The following is a 26,487-nucleotide window of genomic DNA, read 5'->3' as shown; positions in this document are numbered from 1 at the left end:
CAAATTCTAATGCAGAGCAAAAGGATCCAAGTCAAATTCGTCCTTCAAACTCTGGGTTCAGTTGCAGCGGCAATTCTTGTAATCCCACTGGCCCGCTTTCACATGAGGATCCTTCAGTGTCTTCTGTTCACACAGTGGTCTTTCCAACAGCTGCCTGTGTCTCACATGATCATGATTACAGAAGCATGCAAAAGGCATCTTTCTTGGTAGATGGTCTCCCCACTAGTGACTCAGGGCAGACCCTTCATTCAGCCCCCTCTGGTTGCCACGGTGACCATGGACGCATCCCTGATAGGGGGGGGGGCATTATCAGGGCAGGACAGTCCAAGGCACTTGGCAGCCTCACGAGTACCACCTGCATATAAACATCCTAGAAATGAGAGCCGTGCTCATAGCATTGCAAGCTCTTCAAGACTCTCTCCCTTCTGGGATCATTGCAATTCAAACGGACAACATGTCAGTGGTCTGGTACATCAACAAGCAGGGTGGAACCATGTCCTATCCCCTATGTTGAGAAGCACTCAGACTCTGGCAGTGGGAGATTTCTTTCCAACAATTTCTGATTGCGATGCACATCCCTGGGAGGTCCAATGTCATAACGGACAGGCTCAGCAGAGCTATTCTCATGCCTCACGAGTGGTCTCTGAATCAGGTAGTTGCGGATCTGATCTTCTGCAAATGGGGACAGCCTTGCTGCGATCTTTTTGCCACCCCCCTTCAACAGCAAATGCAGCAACTACTTCTCCCTTCTTCCGCTGCCAGGTCATACACCTAGAGACACTCTAGTCCACGATTGGCCTCAGGGACTTCTTTATGCCTTCCCTGCGTTTCCCCTGATACCGAAACACATACAGAAAGCAATATCGTTGGGTTGCAAAATGATCTTCATTGCCCCCTACTGGCCTTGACAAATATGGTTCCCGTTCCTGCACCATTACCTTCTCGATCAGCCCTGGACTCTGGATCCTATTCCAGACCTACTGATTCATCAATCAGGCAGGCTGCATCAATCCCTCCAAACACTCACAGCTTGGTTGCTCCACTTCCAACCTTAGCCAGGCTTCCCAGCATTTCCCCGGCCGTGCGTGAGATTATTGTCTCCTCTCACAAGTCCACAATTAGAAAGACTTATGCTAGCAAATGGAAACGTTTTTCTTGTTAGGCATAGGCTAGGAACGTAAATCCATTTTCAGCCCCAGTCCACAAAATTTTGGAGTTCCTAGCACAACTTTTTCATTCTGGGTCCGCTTCTGCTACAATCAGGGTTCAGTTGGTGGCCATTTCTAACTTTTATGTTGGGTTGTCTAATTCAAACATTATGTCTCATAAGCCCTGTAAAGTCTTTTTAAGAGGGACTACTCTCCTTAGACCTCCAGTGAGAGATCCCCCTCATCCTTGGGACCTTAATTTGGTACTACCTTCCTTAATTATGCCCCCCTTTGAACCTGCAGCATCCTGCTCCATTAAGTTTCTATCTTGGAAAACACTTTTTCTGGTAGCTATTACTTCAGCCAGACGCGTCTCTGAACTTCAGGCACTATGTGTTCGTCCTCCATACTTGGTTTTTCATAAGGACAGGGTTGCTCTGAGGACTAATCCCTCATTCCTTCCGAAGTCTGCTCAGAAAACAACTTAAACCAATCTATAGACCTTCCTGTGTTTTTCCCTAACCACACCAACAAGGCAGAATACAAATTACACCAACTGGACGTTCATAGACAATTGCTTTTTTACTTGCATAGGACTAAGGATATAAGGAAGTTGGACCAACTATTCCTTTCCTACGCTCTAGGCAAACAAGGTCTCCCAATTTCCAAAGTGACCTTATCCAGGTGGTTTTCTCACATTATTACTTTCATTTATCGATTGAGAAACAAAGAGTTGCCTATCAAACCAAAAGGTCATTCTACTAGGGCTTTGGCCACCTCTGTAGCCTTCCAATCTAGGTTGCCCATGGATTCTATCTGTGCAGCTGCTACGTGGGCAAATCCTGATACCTTTATTTCTCATTACAAGCTAGATATGGTCTCCAGGAGCAGAGCTGATTTTGGTTCCACTGTTCTGAAGTGTCTGTTCCAATGAGCCACCCAGGATTGTAGGTGCTAGGGATGCTGTCCCAACCAGCAAGAACGAAGGCGAGATAGACAACTTAACATAAAGAAGTTATGTACCTACCATAATGTTCCATGTTAGTTGTCTTCATCTCACCTTCTTTCTTGCATCCCACCCTCCGTCCCCCTGTCCTATTGGATTGAGAGGAGTTTTGGTTTCACTGGCTGAGTGTTCTCTGGTTTGTTTCCTCTACTGACTGAGAGAGTATGACAGGTATGCTCAACCTGTTTGTTTGGACAGGTTGATTCTCTGGCTATGTCTGGGGTTAGCTATTACAAACGAGATCTGGGTAGCTAGCACTAGGCATCATGGAATAAGGGGTAGCCTTGAGCCAGTAAACAGCTCTCGAGCTATAGAAGATGGCCGAGTCTCGGCTCCGGTCCCAACCAGCAAGAAAGAAGGCGAGATGAAGACAACTAACATGGAACGTTATGTTAGGTATATAACTTATTTTTTTTATACATGTTACCTTGATGACATCTTTATTTTATTTAAGGGTGATTCATTGCAAGCTACCCAACTAGTAAATTATTTAAATGATTTCACTCACTTTTTTAAACTTACATACACCTTTAATGTGTTGGAGATAGACTATTTGGACATCAACCTAAAAAAAGATGTCAATAGAAGTAGGTACTTAGCTAAACTTCATAGGAAAAGCACCTATTCAAATTCATTCCTACATTTTTCTAGCTTTCATCCTTACCATCAAAAACGGTCCGTCGTTAAGGGACAGCTAGTTAGGGCAGCTAGGATAGCTACATTGGATGAAGATTTATTCTTAGAATGTGAAGAGCCTTTGCCAGAAGCCTTAAGCCCAGGTGAGACAGATACGGGCCATCTCTGGCAAAGCTTTGTGGTCTGTTGTTCATATCTTCCCAGGCTCTCAGGTACTGGATCCCCCTGGAATGACACCAGAAACTAAGCCAATTGTTAACATTAATCATTTTCTGTTTGTGTTGAGGCATCATTCTGGGTGATGGTAGAATGCTGCTTAAGGCTAGGGACATACATGCCTGGGACACATAATCAGCGAGCTCAATCATGTCTTTCTTCATATAGTCCAGGGAGGTACGTCTCAAGTCATTCATGCCAACATGGACTATGACAGAGTTATAACAGTACCTGTTGTTGAGAGACTTGACTTTGTATGTGATATGATAGATTCTGGCCCCTGACAGACAACTAATAGTGACTTTCTCCTTATCCAGCCTGGTGAGAGGCACATCTGTGTGTCTCACAATGGAGTCTCCTGTGAAGATAGGTAAAGGCTGCCAGCCTAGCCAGATAGAATTTTGTAGATAATTCTGTCATTTGTAAAAATTAATGTAAGCCACAGGCTTGTTCTCTTAAATGTGAAAAGATTGCATTGAATATTGAACTGCAAAAATGTAACAACAGTGCATTCTGCTGTAACAAAGCTGATAAGTCAATTCTTTGATGTCAAAATTCGGAGCCAGTATGTCTAGAGTGAGGCATCCTGCCTATTGTTTTAAGACCAGAGGTAATGGCTCGAATTTGCATGTATAAATGTCCTTTATTGCCCTGGTTTCTGACTAGGTGTAAAGAATGTAAATGCAGTTTCTGTTAGCCTGGGGACACCAGAGAAGTGTGAAGAATGATGTCATGTGAAGCAGTTCTGTGTTATAAATTTAAGAGAGAGAATCAGAGAGCTCTGAGCATTTTGTCTTGAGAACATCCATCACCACCAGCACTGCCTGTTTCTATATGTAAGTTATTTAGAACTGTGTTTTCTCATAGATATAGCTAGGAAATAGAAAGATTAGACTAGTTTGTTTTCTGTGATGTCAGAACTTTTCTACCATATCATTTTAAGTATTTCTCTGTGATCTCTGAACTCTTGACTAGCACTGTATAGTAAGAAGTATTGTATGATGATGTACTATCTTCTTCATCTGTAAATATGTTGTAAGTAATTGCTATGTTAAATTGCTAATCACTGTGTAATCTAGAGTAACTACTGTCTGTTTATTTTAACTGTGGAGCTTTTCTCCCCGGCCTCCGCTGAAAATGGACCCACGTCCAGTCGGACACTCCTGGTCAACAAATATAAATCAATAAATAAATTGTCTTGTGTTTTTATTAATTATTAGTAAATATTTTTAAACCTTTCAACTGTGGCTGTTTTATGTAAAGTTAATGGAAGCTCTAGAGTACATTGCATGTATGTAGTGATACTGTACCAAGTCACTCTAATAAGCCTCGACTGTTCAGTCACACCATTTGGATAATAATATTGCACAGTAATAATTGGACACCCTTTCAGAAGGGCCTTTGAGTAGCTGATATTAGTGGGTGGTGGCAGCTGGTACGACCTTTTAGACTGGGCAGAAAAGGGGCACAGCTGGTGGATCTGTTACAGCCTTCCCCAGGAGTGTCTGTGTGATTGTATAAACTCTTATCTCAAAGTCTGTGATTGTCAGCTAATTGGGCAGGGACACAAAGCACTGGTTGGACATAGAGGGTGCTGGATGTTTTAGCTTGCTCACTAGGCTGAGATTTGGACCCTATAGCTGTGCCAGTGGGGAGTCTTATTGGGGACCTTGAGAGAAAGGGAGATATCTGTGTGCTCTTAAGGGAAATTGTACTTTACTTTGTGTGTATTTATTATCCCTTTCCCTATATGGATGCCCCTCGCTGGTGTTAGTGGTGAGGATTGAGGCTCCTTGATTGCTGGGCCAGTGCACAGGCATCACATCTCCTATGACTAATATATTGGGTTTATGGTTAAGCTTTTGTGGCGGTGAGACACAGGTGTGTGGACTATGCGTGGTATGTGGTGTGGAGGGCTGTGGAGATCACGTGTGTTTTTGCCTCAGAGGTCTCCTTTGTTTGGGTATGTTTATGTTGAGGGCCTCTGCATATGTTGTGTGTTTTGTAGGTGTGTGTGGTGTTTGAGGTGTAGTGATTGTGTTGACAACCTTCTCGGTGCCAGATATACTGGCTTGAGAGGGAGAGCATAGACTGTAGTTTCCTAATGTAATTTCATCTCTCACAAATAGTGTTCCAAGGTGGTAGAAGTAGATGGTTGTCCATGTACATGGGGCAGTTGCTACACTATCACAGGATGCCCATATCAACCAGACTGGCAGGAGAAACTGTAGGAAATTGTCCATCCCATATTTGTCAGCATTTGAGGGAGAAAGGCCAGGGATAGCAAAGGGGTATGCCTAAAGCCCAAGTGCTTAAACCAATACTAAGAGGCTTAGAATAACACTTACAGTTTAGACATACTATAAACAAGCAGTAATAAATGCAACAGAAGAGATGCAATTGAACACTTTAGAGAACAAGCAGCAAGTAGCAGGAAAAAGCAAGATAAAATAATAGTGCAGTAGGAAGAAACACATGCAGAAAAATATAAGCAGCTGGATAAAGTGTTTTTTTTTTTTTCTTTCTTTCTTTCTTTATTTATAAAGTGGAAAGGAAGACAGGAGGAACATAAGATAATTCAAGTTTAAGGGACTAAGGGGTTTGGCCTTCCTAAATGATTTCTGTATTAGGTCGAGTAAGCTAATGAGATGGGACTGGGAGGAGTGTCCGAAATCATATTTCCAGTAAGGGAGGGCAACTGTAAAAGCCACAGACTTTAACAATACAACAACATCCAAGTGGTAGGATGGGAGAAAAACAAAAACATTGAACAGTTAAAGTGCAAAAAAATATACTTATCAGCTCTATATTTCCAGATTGTTTGAGAAGCACTCTCAGTCAGGCACAATGGAGCTTCTACCAATGATATGCAGAAATTCACACAAAAGGTAATATTTTTATACCAGCAAGATAAAAGCCAAGCCTTGAGACAGATAACACAAAAGCTGTTAAACCAGATTTTCCATCCTGGAATGAGTTCACTACATATCTTCATTTGTACTTGCACATTCATTTCTTTCCTCAGAGTAACAATAAGCAAAACATTTGAGTTTCCCCACCTTGTATGTCTTCTTTTCTGGCCAGAAATGTCCATCAGTTTTGCCTAAGTAATTATGAAGACCAGTGAGCTTGCATCCCATTGAACAGTAGTTAGCGCACAGGCCAGTAATTTATAGGTAGCATTTCTAGAGCTTTCCACAGTTCTTTGAGCTCCATGTGGTCCTCAAAGTGACTTGTGATTGTAGTAGGCTATTGTTCAAAACATTGAATATTAAAGAAAATGTAACTGTGTACTTGTGAAGTAAATTGTTATAAGAAAACTATATGGACATTTGTCAGGAAGATGGAAGGAGAATAGCTTACAGTGACCTCTGTTTGGAGCTGCACTATAATGGTTGATACACATACACATCAGTGCTTCTATTGCATGATATGCTTGCATCTATACAGTTGTTTGGTGTACTCAGTCTGAAAAGGAAAAAAAAACAGACAAAATAAATGCTATATAATGCTACAGTTTTATAGTCCTTTTTATCACAATGAAACCTTTTTATTTTTTTTTCTTTAAAACATCACCATGGTTCTAAACAAACTGGAAAATTAGTAGATATTCTTGTTCTTAATCAAAAACGGCGAAAAGGTCCCACACACAAACCAATTAGTTAAAACTACAAGAAAACCAAGCCATGCTAGAGTTTTCACTGTGTGGTACCTGAAACCTCCTGTAGTAGAAGCCCATGAGATATATGCATATGACTGAAGGTAGTACACACCCCCACGCAAGTACGAAAAAATTAAGAAACATAAGCTAACTAAACTTGTCAGAGACAGAAAAGAATATAGTGAAGGGAGAGCTTACCAATTACCCAACACAAACAAGAAGAGGTTAGTAACACAGGAAGTTGTTCCAAATAATGTTGGGCAGGTAATGATATTAATAATATTACAGTAAGAGAGACCCTCCCCCCAGGAGAGTACTGGTGATGATCAAAATGCAACCTTGGACCCTTTAGAATATCCCCCTTTGAGGAAGTGCACCAGAATTCAGAAGAAAAAACTCACATCCTATATACTACCAGTGGACGCGGCATCAGTACGAGAGATAGACCCAGATCAGAAACAAAAACAGAGGGTGAAAAGGAAGGAATAGAAGTTAAACTATTGTGATCCTTTTCTTTTACATGCCCGTTATGATCAAGGTAAAGAACATGTTTTGGATTACCCTCTCATTAAAGATGGGGTCATTTATACCTTTGACAGTTTTCATGTATTTAATTATAGTGACTTGGAATTAAACACAACTCACGTCACTATTTTTCACAAAGATTTTACCTTTGTTCCTACCTGGAAAGCAGACTTGAATGAGTCACTTCTTGACTTTAAACTTTTTCTAAGGAAGTTGAATTTAGAACTTATATTGTGTGATTCCAAAAATATTATTCTGCTACTTCTCTTCGTAAGAAAAGCACATTTAACCTACCCTTAGATCCAGTGTTATTACATTTTAAGACTGTTGTTGAAAACGACATTAGGACATACATGAAAACCAGGAGAATGGTATACTAGTAATTTAACCCAAGAAAAAAGTTTGGTTTTGAGAGTTCTTAGCAACATCAAAGATTTGAGAAGTAGGAAGATGGACAGGGGGGGTAGTTATTATGCAAAGTTGAATTATTCAGATAAACTGCTGGAATTATTTAACAGTGATCTGAGGTATACCCAGGTTTCTCTGAATGAAAAGGAGACATCATGGACGTTATCACAAGAGGGACAGGTATGGGGTATCTGGTTGGTTTTTTACACATCTGTGTTTTACTGTTTGCTTGTGTCTGGGAGAGTGACTGAGAGGGAAGGGTTGTCTGTGCCAACACAATGTGGCCACTACTGTTTACTGCTGATGTGTCTATGAATCACAGAATGCTGCATCGTGAAAACATGGCCTTTTTACAGAGGCCCTTAATACGATGCAGTAGCTAGTAATGAATACTGTGATTTGTATAAATATGTTAGAAGATTCTGGATCAGATAGAAATGACATTGTCTTTTAGAGGGTGGCAGTTTAATTCATTAAATGTTAAACTGGCTGATTGTTGGTAAACAGAAGACTGGATTTTGAAGCATGAAAAAGTTATAATAGTCATGTAACCCCAAAAAGTTTATTTTTTTAAGTCATCTGTGTTCAAAACCTGTTATCATTATTTTTATTTTTGTTGTAAAATAAATGAATAATAGTAATTTGTGTTTCCTCTGTTCTTTTGTATTCTTATTTGTATTGTAATCACAATTTAAGTAAATTAGTTTAGGATAATATCTGGTTGTTATTTTGCCATAGTTATTATGTCAGTGTTATAGTTTATGTATTATCAATTATTCTCACAGTGCAAGAAACCTAATATTCATCCTCCTAAACAAATTTTCAGACACACAATATTAATTATCTTTGTTACAGACATGGTAATTGTTGCTCTCCTACTTTGGACACAATAGAAGAGTCATTGTATGTTCTGTTCACGCAGCTTTATTATATACAAACATATTACGATAGAAGTTTACTGACTTTAACTTAAGTAACTTATGTACAAACTAACTACTGCAATCATACATGCTCACTCTCTGGCTGCAGTCTCAAAATGGCACTGGGAATAGCATGTGCCCGTTATTTATATGTGCACATTCAGTCCTCGTTGTGCTTCTTAATGACACAGCGCATACACTCTGATCTACATCCTCCCTCTTTGAGAAATAGATCATGCAGCATTATGAATCTATTTGGCATGCAGGTATTACAAGTAGTTCTCTGTCATGCAGTTATACACTAGGTATATATATATATATATATATATATATATATATATATATATATATATATACAGTTATGTCCATATTGCTGCATATTTCACACTGGGCCTGGATATTCAACCATATCGTGTATCATTAAACTGGGAATTAGGTTTAGCAACTGGAACTGTCTCTACAGAATGTTCAACCTTGGAAGTATTTGGAACATCTTCAGGAATAGAAGTAGAGGTTGAAACACACACTGGAATGGGAACAACATCTGGTTTGCTTTGAGTTCTTGAGTCTGTATCACAGGAACAATGCTGCAATGATGATTCTGGTACAGGAAGAAGATGCCTGCAATTTCTCCTGTACTTCACACTCTCAGATTCTACAAGGTAGGATCTCAGCTTGGCACATTTGCCTGTAACGTAACCAATCCGATCGAAACCTTTCGCCATTTGTATTCTCACTGTCTCTCCTTCCCTCAGCGGATGAAGAAATCTGCTCAATTTATCATAACTAGACGTCTGGATAGAACACTTCTCAAGTAATTGAGCTTTGATGGTTTTGTTGTTCTTAGCTTTAATCCTCAATAAACTGGAACTAATAGGTAGCATAGCTCTTGTTTGCCTGGAAAGAAGTCTTAGAGCAGCTGAGCTGAGAATATCATCATGGGGTATGTTTCTAAGATTAAGCAAATTCAAAAAAGACATCGGTATTGTCACGCTTTGACATTTCAAGTAATTGCTTTGCATTCTGCACTGCACGTTCAGTTACACCATTTGACAGTGGATATTTAGGACTGCTAGTAACATGTACTAAGTCACATTCTCTTGCAAAATTCTGAAACAACTGACTTGTAAATTGAGTACCATTGTCAGAAATAGCTTTGTGTGGACTACCATGGACTGAGAAATGATGTTTCAACATAGTAATAACAGTAGTAGATGTTAGATTAGGTAGTAAGTCAATCTCAAACCAATTCAAAGAAGTCTCTCTCTACCAATACCAAGTAGTGTTGATTGTTCCACTCGAAGATAGGTAGTTCAGGAACTGGACTTAGCTGAAGTTGTTCTCTTTGTAAATGCGGTCTAGTGCTATTACATACTGAACAAGAAGAAAGTACTTTATCAATGTCTTTCAGTAATGAAGGCCAGAATGCTAGTTTTCTCGCTTGCCTCTTAGTGGATGCAGAACCTAGGTGACCACATTGCAAAATCTGGATGTACTCGTGTTGTAAGAAAGCAGGAACAACAATTTTAGGGCCTTTGAAAATAATGCCATCTTCCATCAACATTTCATCTCTGTAAGGAAAATAGATTTGCATTTCGGGTGGTACATTAGACTGCTTTGACAGCCATCCAACGTTAATGTAGTGACTGAGCTTTTCCAAAATTGGATCAGTCATTGTGTGATTTCTCAACTCATCAAGCCTAGTGGTAGAAAAATTATGCACTACCACCACGTCAAGCTGTTCCTTTTTATTTCTGGGTGATCTGGATAAGGTATCAGCCAGACTGAGTAATTTGCCTTTCATGTAGATCATTTTGAAGTTATACTTTTGCAATTTGAGCATCATTCTTTGTAATCTTGCTGGAGCGGAATGCATAGGCTTCTTTAGAATAGTAACTACAGGTTGGTGGTCAATTTCAATCTGAATAGCTCGACCATAAATGTAATCATGAAACTTGGAACATGCAAATACTATTGCCAAAAGTTCTTCCTCAGTTTGAGCATATTGCATCTCAGTTTGGGTAAGTGTTCTAGATGCAGTCTGCCCTCTTGAAGTATAACTGCACCAAGACCAAATTTTGAAGCATCAGAGGAAAGAGTAACTGGTTTGTTTACATTATAGTATCTTAATGTAGGTGGGGTGGCGATTTTCTGCTTGAGGTCTTCAAATGCCTTCTGGTGCTGTTCTAACCATGACCATGCAACATTTTTGCACATTAGCTCTCAACTCACTGAAGCTGGTATAAACTTGCCAAAATAGTTGACCATACCTAAGAAATGTTGTAGAGCCTGAGCATTGTCTGGTGCTGACATCTCAATAATAGTTGCTTGCTTGGTGGGGTCTTGTCTCAAGCCAGTACTGGTAACCAAATGACCTACATATATAACTTCTGGTAGTCTGAATTTGCACTTTAGAGGGTTGAGCTTCAAGTTTAATTCACGTGCTCTGTCTAGAACTTTCTTTAGGTTTCTGTCATGCTCTGCTTCAGCATTGCCTCCAACCAATAAATCATTTACTGTTATGGCACAAGGATAACCCAAAAATATTTTCTCCATTGCAAGCTGGAAGACTTCACTTGCAGAATTTATTCAAAATGGTATCCTTAGGAATCTGTATCTGCCAAATGGAGTACCAAAAGTGGTTAGTAATGAGGATTTGCGATCAAGCATCACTTACCAAAATGAACTTTTTGCATCCAAGACAGAAAAAACTGTGGCATTCGATATTAGAGCTGCAACCTCTTTGACTGTGTGCATTGGATGATGCGGTATCTTCAATGCCTTGTTCAAATCTCTTGAGTCAGTGCATATTCTGATTTCGCCTAAGCCTTTTTTGTGAGCTGCTACCATAGACGACCCTCATTCAGTTGGTTCTGTAACTGGACAAATTACACTTTGCTGTACTATATTATCCAACTGAGCCTCAGCTTTATCCTGCATAGCTATCGGAACTCTTCTTGCTGGTTTGACTGCTGGAGTGACCTCTAGGTCTAACTTCATGGAATGCACAACTGGAAGTTTGCCCAACTTGTCATCAAAAACATCAGCATACTCTGAGAAAATAGCTTCAGAAAAATTGGAACTAGCATATATATTTATATGATGAACTTCTTTGGTAAAAGAAAGCAGATTCATTCTCAAACTATCTTTGAGATCCAGTAATGACTGTAATGGTCTTTGGACTACATAGAATAACAAGTTGTAACAGTTATTGGCCAAATAACATGAAAGCATCACTGAGCCTTTGGTTTGAATTTCTTCACCTCAATAAGCAACTAGTTTCGGACCACTGACCACACTGAGTTGCTCATTAGTTCTCCCTTTATCAAATGTGTCTGCTGATATAACATTACACTTTGAACCAGTGTCTACTTTAAGCTGTGTGGATTTACCATTCATCCAGACTGTACCGAACACTTCACTTTTTAACAATAAATTCACTGCATCAACTCTCTCACCAATTACTGACTGCTGCATCTCCACTTGATCAACCTGCTTTTTTCTGGGACCTTTCTTTACAACTGTGTGAGGTTTGCTTGATCTGCAAACTTTTTGAAAATGATTCAATTTTTTACTCTTGTGACATTGCTGATCAAATGCTAATCATTTCTCTATTTTAGACAAATGGTTTGCACCACAGTTGCAAAGGTTAACAATAAAAGTGGGCTTGGGTTTTGCTGATTCATGTTTGTACTGCACTGAGCATGCTCCATTAACTGAACTGGTCTTAGATCTTGCTGAAGAACAACATGGGTGACCCAGCAGGGGTTGTGGCTGCCATGTGCTTAGTAGGCCTATTTCTGTTTGCCAGCAAGCACACTTATGTGTTTTTCTGTCACTTCATGGATCTGACAAATCTCAGTGGCTTTAGTCAACATTAAATCATAATGCTCTCACGAAGCAAAATCTTTCTCACAGCAGCACTACTAATACCACACACGAGCCTGTCCTTTATTAACTTATCTTTTAAGTCACCAAACCGACACATTTTGGCTTTGTTTCTCAGATCAGTTATATAAGCTGCAAAAATCTCCCCTGGTTTCTGATCTCTCGTGTAAAACAAATGCCTCTCTAGTGTAATGTTTGCCTGGGGGTTACACATTTCTCTGAACTTGCACTTCAAACACTTGGGGTCTTCCCTTGATTCAGCCTGTACAACAATATGACAGTTTTCACTTTCTTCTCCATATACTGCCGGAGCATACACAAATGAATGCTGTCTTTCTATTGCCTCTGACCCAGCTACGTTTAGCAAAATGAATGCCTTGGTGTGTGCATCTTTATCTGAATAAACTGCTTGTATAAAAATACCGTACTCTTGCTCAAATATTCTCCAGTTCAATGCAATATTCTGATCCAATACAAGTGGTAAGGGCTTTCGAAATCTGTCTGCCATATTAACATATACCAGTGAAAGGTTTTGCAAATAAGCATGAGCACATACACATATGCCAGGAATTTATGCTAGTACTTGCAACTTTGCCAAATAGCACAGTAATCCTCTCTGTAACTGAACTTTGCGAAACAAGTCTGTCAGGCACTGTAATACTCTTGAAATTACTGAATTGCAAGAAATCACCTCTTAGTGTAAGAAACATATCAAATAACTGCACAATGCAAATGGACTGGGCAAGAGAAGCTCAGAGTCAGTAACATTTCGAAGTAATAGCACTCTGCGAATAAACTATACACAGCACACTGAAATTTCCCCAAAATGGTGGTACCTTTCTAGGTAATTCTCTATAGTGCAAGAAATACTCTGTAATGGGAGCACTTTGTGAATAGACATACCGAGCACAAGAAACTTTTCAAAATGGCTATACTTCGATTGCACTTTACAAAGTAGTGGCACTTTGCACACAAATAAACTCTTTGGAATACATGCACAGTAATAAGCACACACTGTAAGCACTTTTACACACTTTGAGTTACTTCGAATAACTTTAGTTATGCCCTTGATACAATATGAAGTCGTAGTTATGGCAATACACAGCACTTTGCCAAAAACATGCAGTCGCCTTGCTTTATTTATGCTTAATGTGCTCTTTTTGCCCTAGTTATATTCATTTTGCTCATTTAATCTCTTTTCATAGGTTCATAGGTGTGTACTAGGCTAATGTCCCTGGACCCTTTACAAGCCTAGCCCATAGAAGTGCCTTGGCATCATGCTGCCCGATGTTAGTTCCCAGTGCCTCTATCAAGTAGAGCCACTGGAGTGATCCCGAGTGAACTTTCTGTTTCCCATCCACTCATCAAGATTTCCCTTGAAGAGGGCCAGTGACGTGCTCTGCTTGACATGCATGGGAAGTCTATTCCAGAGCATGGGCAGTCTCTGGGTTATGAACCTGTCCCTCCAGCAATTTCTGTTGATTGTGGTAATGAGCTTGAGGTCTCCGGAGCGTGTGGTGTGAAGGGATTGGGATTTCTTTAGATGTAGCATTTCTAACAGAGCTGGGTCAGACATGGCTTCATAAGTCAAGCAGAGATCACCTCTTAGTAGACAAAATGAGACAAAGAAAACATGGAGTTTTTTGAGTCTGTCCATATAGGACATGTGTTTAAGGCCTAGGATCCTCTTCATGAGGTACTTTTGTGGCTTTTCCAGCTGTTGCATGTGTCTAGTGAGGTACATGCCAAATGGTTCATTATACTCAATGATTGGCCTAATGAGGGAAGAGTAGAGAGAGATGATGGCCTCTTTCTTCCTGGATGCAAAACCCTTGGTAATGAGATGTGCTACATAGAAGGACCTTCTGACCACAGTGGAAATGGTGATGGTCGAAGGAGAGGTTCCTGTCAGCCTGTGCCCCCAGATCTCTTATAACGCCTTCAGTCCCATTTTCATGCCCACTGTACTTTTCTTGTGCTCATTTTACTCTAAACATGCCTGTTTTGCTTTTAAACATGCTCATTTTACTTTTCTGATAATCGTTTTGTCAGACACCTTTATTTTAAACATTTCCCTTAGATAATAAACCTTTTGTGCCTCCCGCATGTTTAATAATGTATTTTGTGCCCTTGTAATGCCCTGTTTTGTCCTTTTTATGAAATAAGTAGTTTGTGTGTATTCTCATTACCTTTGCTTCCTTTTTGGATCTTTTTTGTGCTTGTTTCTCGTAGTTTACATTCACTGTCATCTCTGCACCTCATGGCTCCAAATCTTATTCTCTGCAATCCTGGGTCTGACGCCATGTTGCTCTCCTACTTTGGGCACAGTAGAAGAGTCTTCATGGGTTCTGTTCAAGCAGCTTTATTATATACAAGCACATCACTGTAGAGATTTACTGACTTTAACTTAAGTAATTGATATACAAACTAACTACTGGAATCATACATGCTCACTCTCTGGCTGCACTCTCAAAATGGCACTGGGAATAGCACGTGCCCGGTATTTATATGTGCACGTTCAGTCCTTGCTATGCTCCTTAAAGACACAGTGCATACACGCTGATCTACAGTAACTATTTGGGGGGCACAGTTGGCCTTTGTTCTTCTTGTTTCACTGTGGCATGTTTGCATACACTTGGTGCCTGACTGCTTGCCTGATGAATACTGCTGTCATTTCAAAATATTGTTTTACCTCCTATTCTCCTGTCTTTACAGTAACTTACATTTACTCCTACTGTGCAAATCCAGCTTATCAGTCTGTCTTGCCCTTTTGAGCAAATTACACTATGACTTAATGGTATTGGATTTATAATGCTGGGCCACAGGCTTTGTTGGGACACATGAACAGCTCTAGTCAGAGCTGGAGTTAGCTATCCACAATACCTAAAATAATGGGATAACTAAGCCATAAAATTAGGAACACTTTTTAGATACTACTCTAATCATTTAAAAAGTTGATAGAACAGGTTTTGCTTTAGCGTGCCTTTTCTGATCAGTAACAAGTATGCAGCTGTAAGCTGTATTATTGACTGTAATTTAGAGTGATTTACCAGGAAATCAAAAATTTTATAAGGGACAGGGCAAAAATATGAAGCAAAATCAGGGACATTCACTGAAATCAGGGTCAGTGAACACCTATTTTTTCCTCCTCTGTTAGCCTGTCCCCGTTTGGGAAAGAGGATCCTCTGAAAAATCAAGAAAATGGCAGCTGTCCAAAGATTTTAGGACAAAAAATACTTTTAGATAGTTGCATTAGATAATTATTATTTTGTTGTGATATGACGCGTAATTTTATTTGAAGTAACAGAAACAACTGTAATTCTACAAGAGTAAGTTTTTATTCCGTTGAAAAAAAGTGAAATCCAGTCTTTTGCATTGGTTTTAGGTATAACTTGCCATGCAAAATCTTGCACTTATATAAAAATAAAATACCCCAGTTTGGGCACATGGAAAAATGACAAACTCTATCCCGAGTGAGATGAATAAAAATAACTTAACCCTGCTATTTTTTGATAACTGTTAAACAACAGTCACTGATCTGGTGTGGCAGAAGTAATGTCACACACAACATATTGTATTTGCTGAATCAGTTTTGTGTGTGTTGGGGGGGGGGGTTCCAATGTAAGAGTAACAGGCGGTCATAATATATTTCTCTTTCTATCATAAAAATTAGCATTGTTGTTATGCTTGTTTGTGTGTGGGGGTGGAGCTGGGGTTGCACTGTATTTAAGAGTAACAAGTTGACCATTACTTGTTTCTCTTGCCATCACAAAGATAATTTTTGCATGAGATAGGTGGCTGTCTGATGATTTATCAGAAGGATGTGTAAAAAAGCAGCTGCTCATTGGTACAGTTGCACACTGAGTAAGTAGTGCTAACATTTCATAGTTCTCTACTGTGGTTGTGTTTTTGGCTGTGGCTATTTCTGTGTAGAGTCTGCAGGACCTCCTTGTTTCTGTATGGGTTTACTAATGTGTTCTGGTTTCCTCCAGCACCACAAGGAGGTGCTGTATGTGGACTGACATTCCTTCAGTTTCTGTAAAAGTTAGAGTTCGGTGTGTGTGTGTGTATTGTGTGTATTGTGTGTATTGTGTGTGTGTGTGTGTGTGTGTGTGTGTGTGTGTGTGTGTGTGTGTGTGTGTGTGTGTCTGTATTGTGTGTATGTTTGTTTATCTTGTAATAGATCTGGCTCGTGAGTGTGTGTGTTTGTAAAAAATATCACCAGCTTTTATGTATACACACACACAGTAATGCTGGGCACATACATAACTCTTTAGGGTGACAGTAAAAATGTAGTTAACAAGTCACTATTCTTCAAAAACAAGGTGTAAAATGCACAATTGAACATAGATCATAGGACCATAGGAGGTTACTAGGCTATTGGCCTTGAGGCCCTTATAAGCCTAGCCAAGAGTTTAGCCCATGTTTAGACAAATCAGCACCCGATGCCCCTGTCCAGCAGGGACATGGCTGGAAACCCAGGAGTACATTTTCTCTTTCTCATCCAGTTATCCAGGTCGCACTTAAAAAGGGATAAAGAGGTACTCTGCTTGATGTGGAGATGGAGTCTATTCCATAGATGGGGGAGTTTCTTGGACACAAATCTGTCCCGCCATCAAGTCTCATTGATGTCACAGACCAGGCTGAAGCCGCGCGTGTGGGTTACTCAAGTGGAACTTGACTTGCGGATATGCAGCAGTCTCATCAAGGTGGGGTCCATGATCACCTTGTATGCCAGACAGAGGTCACGTCTGCAGAGTCTGTGTGAAACCGAGTAGAGGGATAGGGCATTTAGACTATCTGTGTATGGTAGATGTTTGAGGCCCTGGATTCTCCTGGTGAAGAACCTCCAGCTGCTGCATGTGCTTTGTGAGGTACATGCTGAAAGGGGCTTTGTACTCAATAATGGGCCTTATAAGGGAAGAATACAGGGATGTTATGACCTCCTTGCCCCTGGATAAGATACCCTTACTTATGAGGTGGGCCATGTAAAAGGCCTTCCCTAGAACGGAAGCAACATGGTAGTCAAAAGTCAGGTTGCTATCAGCCTGGGTGCCCAAATCCCTCACGACTTATTGAGTGCTTAGGACGTTTTTATTAATGTGATAATCAGTGGGGTTGTCACTCTCCCCAAAGGGGATGATGATGCATTTTTTGGTATTCAGCTTGAGGCCATGTTTCTGGCACCAGTCATTTGTCTGAGTGGGACCCTCTTGGAGGATGTCCACATCACTAGTGGGAATTGATGAACTTCTGGAATGTATGATGGGCTTTTTTATGCACATATAAAATAGACATATTCCAACACAGTATGCAGCAAAAAGAAAACTGGTAAATGTATGCTCCATTAATGATGTTTAACAATTCCTCATTGATCCTATCAGTACTTTGTCCATTTACCAAAAAAATATGCAGGATCTTTCAAGATTGGCACTTTAAATAATTTAAAAATCATATTTTCCACTCACTTAAGTTTGTTGTATAGTCAGGCATTTCAGATACAGATGCTATGGTCACATTTTCTGGGTTATGAAGAAAAGTAAAAATGAATCATTGCTTTGAAAAGTTATTTGTGTGATTTCCTCTTCTGTATGTGCATTTGTAACACAGAATGCTACTGAACACACTGTAGAACTTTAACAGAAATCAGTGTGTTTCATAACTGTGCAATTTTCTTTTCTTTTCAGACATTAAAACAAAAAATTCTTGAATTTCTAAATCCCCTTACACCTCATCTTGGGGTTCAACTAATGGCTGCTGTGGCAACTGTGTGGAACAGTAAAAAGGGAAAGAAGAGTCATAATAAAAGCAAGGTTAGTAATGAACTAAAACAGTGCATTTGGCACTCTAAATTACAACTAAAGACGTTGTGCTGTGAAAAAAGGAAAAAAAAGTAATACATTAGTGAAGGCCTGTGTGTTTGTATTATAGCTTTTCAATGAATCACCATGTCTGGTAGAGAAAAATATAGCTTCCGGAGAGGGCAGTTTGCTGTAAAATGTAAAGAGAAATCAGTCTGCTCTGGGGTTATCCATGCAGTAAGCAGTGTGAACTGTCACATTCTGTTTAGGCTTTTTAATGCACAGTTTCAGCATCTTGTGCTGCTGAGGTTCATTGGAAATGTTTAATACTAATTGTGGAATGATTTATTATGCTTTTAAAATAACATCACTGTGAGCTGATTGCTACTGGTGGCATCTGTCTCTGATAAGCTAGTTTTTATCACATAACTTGTCAGATGTTTAAAATCTTACTGAGAGATACTCATATTGGTGACTCATTCCAGAGTAAGTTAAATTCCTCTTGCAGTTGAGCTTACCCTGTGAGAGACAGTCCTTTAAGGCTTCTGAGGGATCTTCCTCCAATGCAGCTGTTGGTGGTTTTGGGTGATTTTTGGGTCACTTCAGCAAACTGATATGTGAACTTTGTGTCCCCATTAGCTTTGTCATATGGGGTGACATCTGATATGGTTCCCCTGAAAATACTTTTTCTACTGGAGTATCCGTTCTATTGAAGAAGCTTTGCTGTAAGTTTTCAAATCTCTGCATTGCTTAATTGCTGATGACACTGAAAGGTCTTCTTTGCTTCAGAGTTTGTGAATGGTCTCTTCGGTGCCTTGTGCAGCTTTCCTGTATTGTTATCCACACCTTCATTGTTCAGCTGGGAAATCAGTGGTGGCTTGTGTTGATTTTTGATGTAACTACATAGCTTTGAACTTTACAGAATGACATATAGCACTGACTTATCTACTAGTGGAGCCCCTGACTCTTTTATTTATTTAATTTATTATTTTGTTGACCATGTTGGTTCACAGACCCTTTTCATTCATGTCCCATGAAGAAGCAATGTACAACATGCAGACATTATACACATTACATTTAAAATGCAAATATATATAACATAAATGTTATGTATTGCATAATGCTAGTTAATAGGTGTTAAAGTACAAGAATAACACAATCAACATTTTGTAAACATGTTAGTAAATAAGTAGTCAGGTTAGTTTTTTAAGTTATTTTAACTAGTGTTTCAAAAGCAAGTATACTCAGCCTCCCTTTGAAGATGAGCCTGTGGAGTCTCTTTGAATTCTAAAAGAGACTTGAAATTTTTAATTTCTGAAGTTAGGTATTTCCAGGTGGTTGGATCATTCCTTGGGTTAGCTGTTTTTACCTATAGCAGTCTTGAACAGAGGTCTCATAAATGTGTATGTCTGAGGGATTAATTAGTATCTCTAATGAGTAGTTTGCTCCTCAGTAAGGACAGTATCATAGCTTTAATATTTTGAAGAGGAAGGACCTGCGTAGGTATATGGCCTGGTTGGGAATAGACAGCCATTTGAGTTTTTGCAAGACACTACAATGATTTTACTGCTGGTTTGATAGTAGGGCAAACCTGGCAATTTTATTTTCCGTGATTTGCAGTTTTTGTATATTGTAGGCAGAATTGGGACATAGCGTAACAAGGCCATATGTAAGTTTCAAGATGTCCTAGAAGTGGGAGTAAGAAAGTAAAATATCCTGTAGCAAAGAAAGTTGGGATTTCACTTTGCTATTGATTGAGCCTGCCTGAGTGTGGTAGTAAACTGAGAGAGCCAGAATTAATCCTAGGTATTTCTGTTCAGTAACATTGGGGATGCAATTGTTGCTGTTGTCTATAATAGTAATTTGACTTAAGGTTGATAATTTACACGGGTGGAGAACAACCTCACATCTTTTACTCACATTTAGGAAGAGTTATTTTCAGCTGACCAGGAACAAAATTGTAAGAAATTATTTTATGGATTTTTGGAGACTGGCGTCTGTCCTTTCTACATGTAGGATATCATCTGCATACATGAAAATTTTTGAATGAGGAAAGTAACGGGAGTAGCACAGATTCTTGAGGAACTCCAGTAGTGAGTATACAAATATCAGAAAATGGGTTTTTAACAAGTACCTGAAATTATCTATTTTTTAAGTAATTTGTAAACCACACAATTGTGTTGTCTCCAAAATTAAGACTTGCCAGTTTATGGCATAACACATTGCAGTCTACTGTTTCAAAAGCACTTTTCATATCAGTGAATACCCTGGCAGTTACAAGGCCATCATTTATGTTACTATAAGTACTATCTGCGGCAGTGAGTATGGCTGATGTAGTGCTAAATGTGTTAAGGCGTAAACCATAGCTATTAATGTGCTTAAGAAGTTATTTGTATAGTAAATGTTCAACAAACAGCACTGCCTTTCTACCCTCCCTCTGGCAGTCTGTTAAAGTTTAGAACTCCTACCACTGCCTGTCTTTGAGTGAGGAGGGCCAGTCAAGTGGCAGGACCGAGACAACCCACCACAGTCACAGACAGGACCCATTCAGTTTTCTTGTGCCATAGTCGGACAAAGATCTATTGGATTTTACCTTGCAGTTTACCAGCCAGTTGTTAATGACAGCTTAAAGATGTGTTAAAAGCCTTACAGTTTTTTTTCTGTTAATTTTCATAGAAAGCTACTAGGCTATTGGCCCCGAGGCCCTTACAAGCCTAGCCAAGAATTTAGGCCATGTTCCGACAAGTCGATACCTGATGCCCCTGTCCAGCAGGGACACAGGTGGTATCCCAGGGGTGTATTTTCTGTTCCCCATCCAGTTATCCAGGTTGCGCTTAAAAAGGTGTAATAACAAAGAGAGGGAGACTATTCCACAGAAGAGGGAGTCTCTGGAACATAAATCTGTCCCACGAACAAGTCCTATTGATGTCACAGACCAGGTTGAGGTCGCGCTTGTGGGTTACTCGAGTGGAGCTTGATTTGCGGATATGCAGCAGTCCCATCAAGGTGAGGTCTGAGATTGCTTTGTATGCCAGAGAGAGGTCACTGCTGAGGAGTCTGTAGGAGACTGAGTAGAGGGACAGGGCTTTTAGCCTGTCTATGTAGGGTAGATGTGTGAAGTCCTGGATTCTCCTGGTGAGGAACCTCTGTGGTCCCTCCAGCTGCTGCATGTGCTTTGTGAGGTACATGCCAAAAGGGGCATTGCACTTAACAATGGATGTTATAAGGGAAGAATACAGGGATGTTGTGACCATCTTGTCACTGGATGAGATACCCTTACTAAAGAGGTGGGCCATGTAGAAAGCTTTCTGTACAATGGAGGCAATATGGTGGTCAAAAGTCAGTTTGCTATCAACCTGGATGCCCAAGTCCCTCATGACTGATTGCATCCTTAAGATCTTATTATTAATGTGATCATTTTTGGGGACGTCACTCTTCCCAAAGGGGATGGTGATGCATTTTTTGGCATTCAGTTTGGGCCTTGTTTCTGGCACCAGTCATTTGTTTGGGTGAGACCCTTTTGGAGGATGTCCACATCACTAGGGGAATTGATGACAGTGCCCAGCTTGCAGCCCACTGGTTTTGGCCTGCACCTCAGAAGAGTATATCCCAAGCAACAAAGGCCTCAAGACCGATTCCTGGTGTCCACTTCTTACAGGTGAAGTCCCCTGTTTTGACTAGGTGGGTTCTCTCAGTGAGCCAGTTTGCTACCCATTTGATAACATATAGATTGATGCCTAGTTGAGAAAGTTTATCTATTATACCCAAGTGGAGAATAGTATCAAAGGTTTTGGCCAGATCAAGGTAGGTGGTGTGTACCTTCTTCCCCTCGTCCATGGCTTTGATGACTGTCACAAAGATGTCGACCAAATTTAATAGGCTTGACCTCCCATTGACGAAACCAAATTGTGTGGGATTGACTGTTTGGATGTTGCCAATGTCCTTGTTAATGAGGTCCATGATAATCTCCATGGCCTTGCAGATCAAGCTAGTTAGCCTGATGGGTCTGTAATTTCCTGGATCGGTGGATGCTCCACCTTTGTGGAAAGGGATGAAATGGCTGTTCTCCACTCGAATGAGACAAAGCCGGTACTCAGGCTTTGGTTAAATAGGGTGCTTAATGGTGCTGCAATTTCCTGCCTGAGTTCATGTAGGATGCAGCCTGGGATGTTATTGCATCCCATGGAGGCTGCATTTTTTTTGCCTTTGAGAGGGTAGTGATGACTTGCTCCCTAGAGATAAGGAGAGGGGAGGGGTCAGGTGCTGGGGATGTCCTGATTTATTGATTGGGGGGACAGAGGGGTGAAGTTTTCACGGAACCTGTCTTTCAGGAGGTTGGCTATATCTACTGCGTTTGTGTATGTGGTGTCCTTGACCACCAGTTCTGAGCAGGTCTGGGTGCTTCCCTTGAAATTGCGGACATATGTGAAGAAAGCCTTGTGATTGTCTTCAGTAGATGTGGCCAGTTTGGATTCAAAGTTTGCTTTGGAGGATTTCACTAGGGCTCTTATTTGCTGTTTCAGGCTAAGGAAAGGTTGCTTCAAATTAAACACCTGCTCCTTCTTGGTCCTGGACAGCACTTTTTCCCTTTTTATTATAGAGTTTATTTATTGCAGATGTCTACCAGACAGGTTTAATCTTCCTTCAGGAGGAGGATTTTGTCTTGTCAGGTATTTCTGATTCCATGCAGCTATATAAATGCTCATATAGTACTTTGGTGTAGGTTTGGACATATGTGCCAGTTCCTTTGGAGGGGAAGGGGCTATGAAGCTGTTTATACCTTTCCTCAGGAGGTTGTAATCAGCTTTGGAAAAGTTGTTTTGTTTGACCCTAGCTAGGAGTGGGGGTCGAAGGAGATGGTGACTTCAAAATTGACCACTTTGTGGTCGGCTCTTACTAGGGAGGATGACACTGCAGGAATCCTGCGGTGGTTACTCATGTTGGTTAATACCAAGTCCATAGGTTCATAGGAAGTTACTAAGCTATTGGTCCTGAGGCCCTTATAAACATAGCCAAGAGTTTAGCCCATGTTTAGACAAGTCAGCACCCAATGCCTCTGTCCAGCAGGGGCACAGGTAGAATCCCAGGGATGTATTTTCTGTTTCCTGTCCAGTTGTCCAGGTTGAGCTTAAAAAGATGTAAAGAGGTACTCTGCTTGACATGGAGAGGGAGTCTGTTCCACAGATGGGGGAGTCTCTGGGACACAAATCTATCCTGCCAACAAATCCTATTGATGTAACAGACCTGGTTGAGGCCACCCATGCGGGGTTACTCAAGTGGAGCTTGAGTTGTGGATATGCAGTATTCTCATCAAGGTGGGGTCTGAGATTGCCTTGGATATCAGACAGGGGTCACCTCTGAGGAGTCTGTATGAAACTGAGTAGAGGGTTAGGGCTTTTAGCCTGTCTGTATATAGTAGATTTTTGAGGCCCTGAATCCTCCTGGTGAGGAACCTCTGTGGTCTCTCCAGCTGCTGCATGTGCTTTGCGAGGTACATGCTGAACAAAACGTTGTGAAGGCTGCCAGCCTAGCCAGATAGAATCTGGTACATAATTCTGTCATTTGTAAATATGACTGTTGAATTACAGACTTTTCTTAATTGAAAGAAAATACTGTGAAATATTGAAATACAAGCTTGTTTTCTTAAATGAAAAGATATGCTTTGAAATGTTAAACTTAAAACAATGTAACAACATTGCCCTCTGCTGTAAAGAAAGCTAAGTCAAGCATTTCGTGTCTGTCCTTTGAAGTTAAAATTATTGCATGTCTGTCCCTTTGAAGTTAAAATTTAGAGTCGATGAGTCTGGAGTGAAGCATCCTGCCTATTGTTTTAACTTAAGGAATAATTACTGGAGTTTACATGTGGAATGTCTTTTATGGCTGTAGTTTCCTGCAAGATAACAAGAATGTAGTATCTGTTAGCCTGGGAACACCATGAAAGTGTAAAAAAATGATGTAATGGAAATCAGGACTGAAGATAGTAATTTAAACAGCGAGAATCAGAAGGCATTAAGAATGTTTGTCTTGACCATCCAAATCATCAGCACACTGCCTGTTTTCATGTGTTTTCTTTTAGAAATAGCTAGAAACTAAAAAGATTAGACTGTGTTTTTTTGTGATGTCAGAACTTTACTGCTGTGTTATTTTAAGTATTTCTCTGTGATCTCTGAACTCTTCACTAGCACTGTTTAGTAGAGGCATTGTGTTGTGTTTTTATTATTTATTACTAAATATTTTTAAACCCTTTCAAATGTGGCTGTCTTGTGTAGAGATAAGTTAAGCTGTAAGAGTACATTGCATATATATAAGTATCCTGTACCAAGTTACTCTAATAAGCTTTGACTGTTTAGTCATACTACCAATTGGATAATAATATTGCACAGTAATAATTGGACACCCTTTTAAGGGCCTTTGAGTAGCTGATAAATATTATCTTGGTGGTGGCAAGTGGTACTACAGTATAGTCTGGGTAAAAGGGGCACAGCTGGAGAACATGTGCCAGGCTTCCACAGAAGTGTCTGTGTGGTTGTATAAACTCTTATCTCAAAGTGTGTGTGTGTGTCTGTGTGTGTCTGTGTATGTGAGCTACTTGGGCAGGGACACGAAGCACTGGTTGGACAGAGAGGGTGCTGGAGGTTTTAGCTTGCCCAGCTAGGCTGAGATCTTGGCCCAATAGCTGTGTCAGTGGGGAGTCTTATTGGGAACCTAGAGAGCAAGGGAGCGACCAGCCCCGGACTGACTGTGATCTCTGTGTGCTCTTAAGGGAAATTGCACTTTACTGTGTGCATTTGTTATCCTTTCCTCATATATCAGTGTTAGTGGTGAGGATTGAGGCTCCTTGATTGCTGGGCCAGGGCACGGGCATCACAGTACTCAATAATGCGCCTTATAAGGGAAGAATACAGAGATGTTATGGACTCCTTGTCCCTGGATGAGATACCCTTATTTATGATGTGGGCCGTGTAGAAAGCTTTCCGTACAATGGAAGCAACATGGTGGTCAAAAGTCAGGTTGCTATCTAGCTGGGTGCCCAAATCCCACACGACTGATTGCCTGCTTAGGATGTTGTTATTAATGTGATCATTTATGGGGATTTCACTCCCCCCATAGAGAATGATGATGCATTTTTTGGTATTCAGCCTGAGGCCATGTTTTGGCACCAGTCATTTGTTTGGGTGAGACCCTCTTGGAGGATGCCCACATCACTAGGGGAATTGATGACAGCACCGAAGTTGCAGTCAGCTGCAGACTTGATCGGCCATAGCCCACTGTTTTTGGCCTACACCTCAGAAAAGTATATCCCAAATAACAGAGGCCCCAAGACCGAACCCTGGGGTACGCCCAAGATATTTTCATCTCTTGTGGGGGTATCGACCAGCTGGTCCAAGGCATCTGCATTGACTAAATCAAGGAATCTCTGGGCATTTGTGTTTTGGCATGAGTAGGTCTTCCAGTCTGTGGATGGATAGTTAAACTCTCCCAGAATCAGGGTAAAGTGTTGAATCTTGACAGATTCGAGGAGGTCCAGATTGGAGGATGGGCATCTTGAGTCAAAGTTGGGGGCCTGCAGCTATGATTTGATTAGGGGTCCTGTCAATGGTTAACTGCACCTGGAGTATCTCCTTTGTGTCATATTGTTTGAGCAGCCTAGGTGTGTATGTTTTTTATATATATTGCAACTCCACCACCTTTTGATTTCCTGCCCATGGTTTGGGATCTGAATGTATGATAGGATGAGTAACCTGATATGACTAAGGTGCTCTCTGCAGCTTTGAACTAGGTTTCTATGGCTGCACAAATCTCAGCATCTTCTAAGGTTAAGAATGCTTGCAGTGAGTGCAATTTCTTGTTTAGACTCCTAGCGTTTAGCAGCATGACCTTTAAGTTGCGTTTTGATGAGATTTTCATGTTTGTAGTTTTGATTTAATGGGATTGCCTAAAAAAGGCACTATGTGGTGGCAAGAGCCTTTGCCAGGAGCCTGGAGCCCAAGGGAGACAGATGCACACCATCTCTGGCAAAACATCGTGGCTTGCTAGTCATGTCTTCCTAGGCTGTCAGTTACTGGATCCCCTTGGAATGACACCAGAAATTAAGCTAATTGTTAAAGTCAGTCATTTTCTGTTTGTATTGAGGCATCATTCTGGGTGACAGTAGAATGCTTCTTAAGGCTAGGAACATAACTGCCTAGGACACATATTCAGCGAGCTCCGTCATATGTCTTCATGTAGTCCAAAGAGGTACGTCTCAAGTCATTCACACCAACATGGACTAGACAGA

At 40.5% G+C, this 26,487-nt stretch overlaps 1 protein-coding gene across 1 annotated transcript in view; it reads left to right on the top strand.

The window, feature by feature from the left end:
• Positions 1–26,487, top strand: part of DOP1B (DOP1 leucine zipper like protein B) — a 2,336,114-nt gene that overhangs the window by 1,572,476 nt on the left and 737,151 nt on the right. The window contains exon 22 of the mRNA XM_044071549.1: positions 18,096–18,221. Coding sequence (XP_043927484.1) covers positions 18,096–18,221 — 126 coding nt within the window. The remainder of the gene's footprint in view (positions 1–18,095; positions 18,222–26,487) is intronic.

The sequence above is a fragment of the Protopterus annectens genome, chromosome 5.part0 (assembly GCF_019279795.1).
Source record: "Protopterus annectens isolate FY-2018-M chromosome 5.part0, PAN1.0, whole genome shotgun sequence".
In the NCBI taxonomy this organism is placed as follows: Eukaryota; Metazoa; Chordata; order Ceratodontiformes; family Protopteridae; genus Protopterus; species Protopterus annectens.
This window is presented reverse-complemented; position numbering and strand designations above follow the sequence as displayed.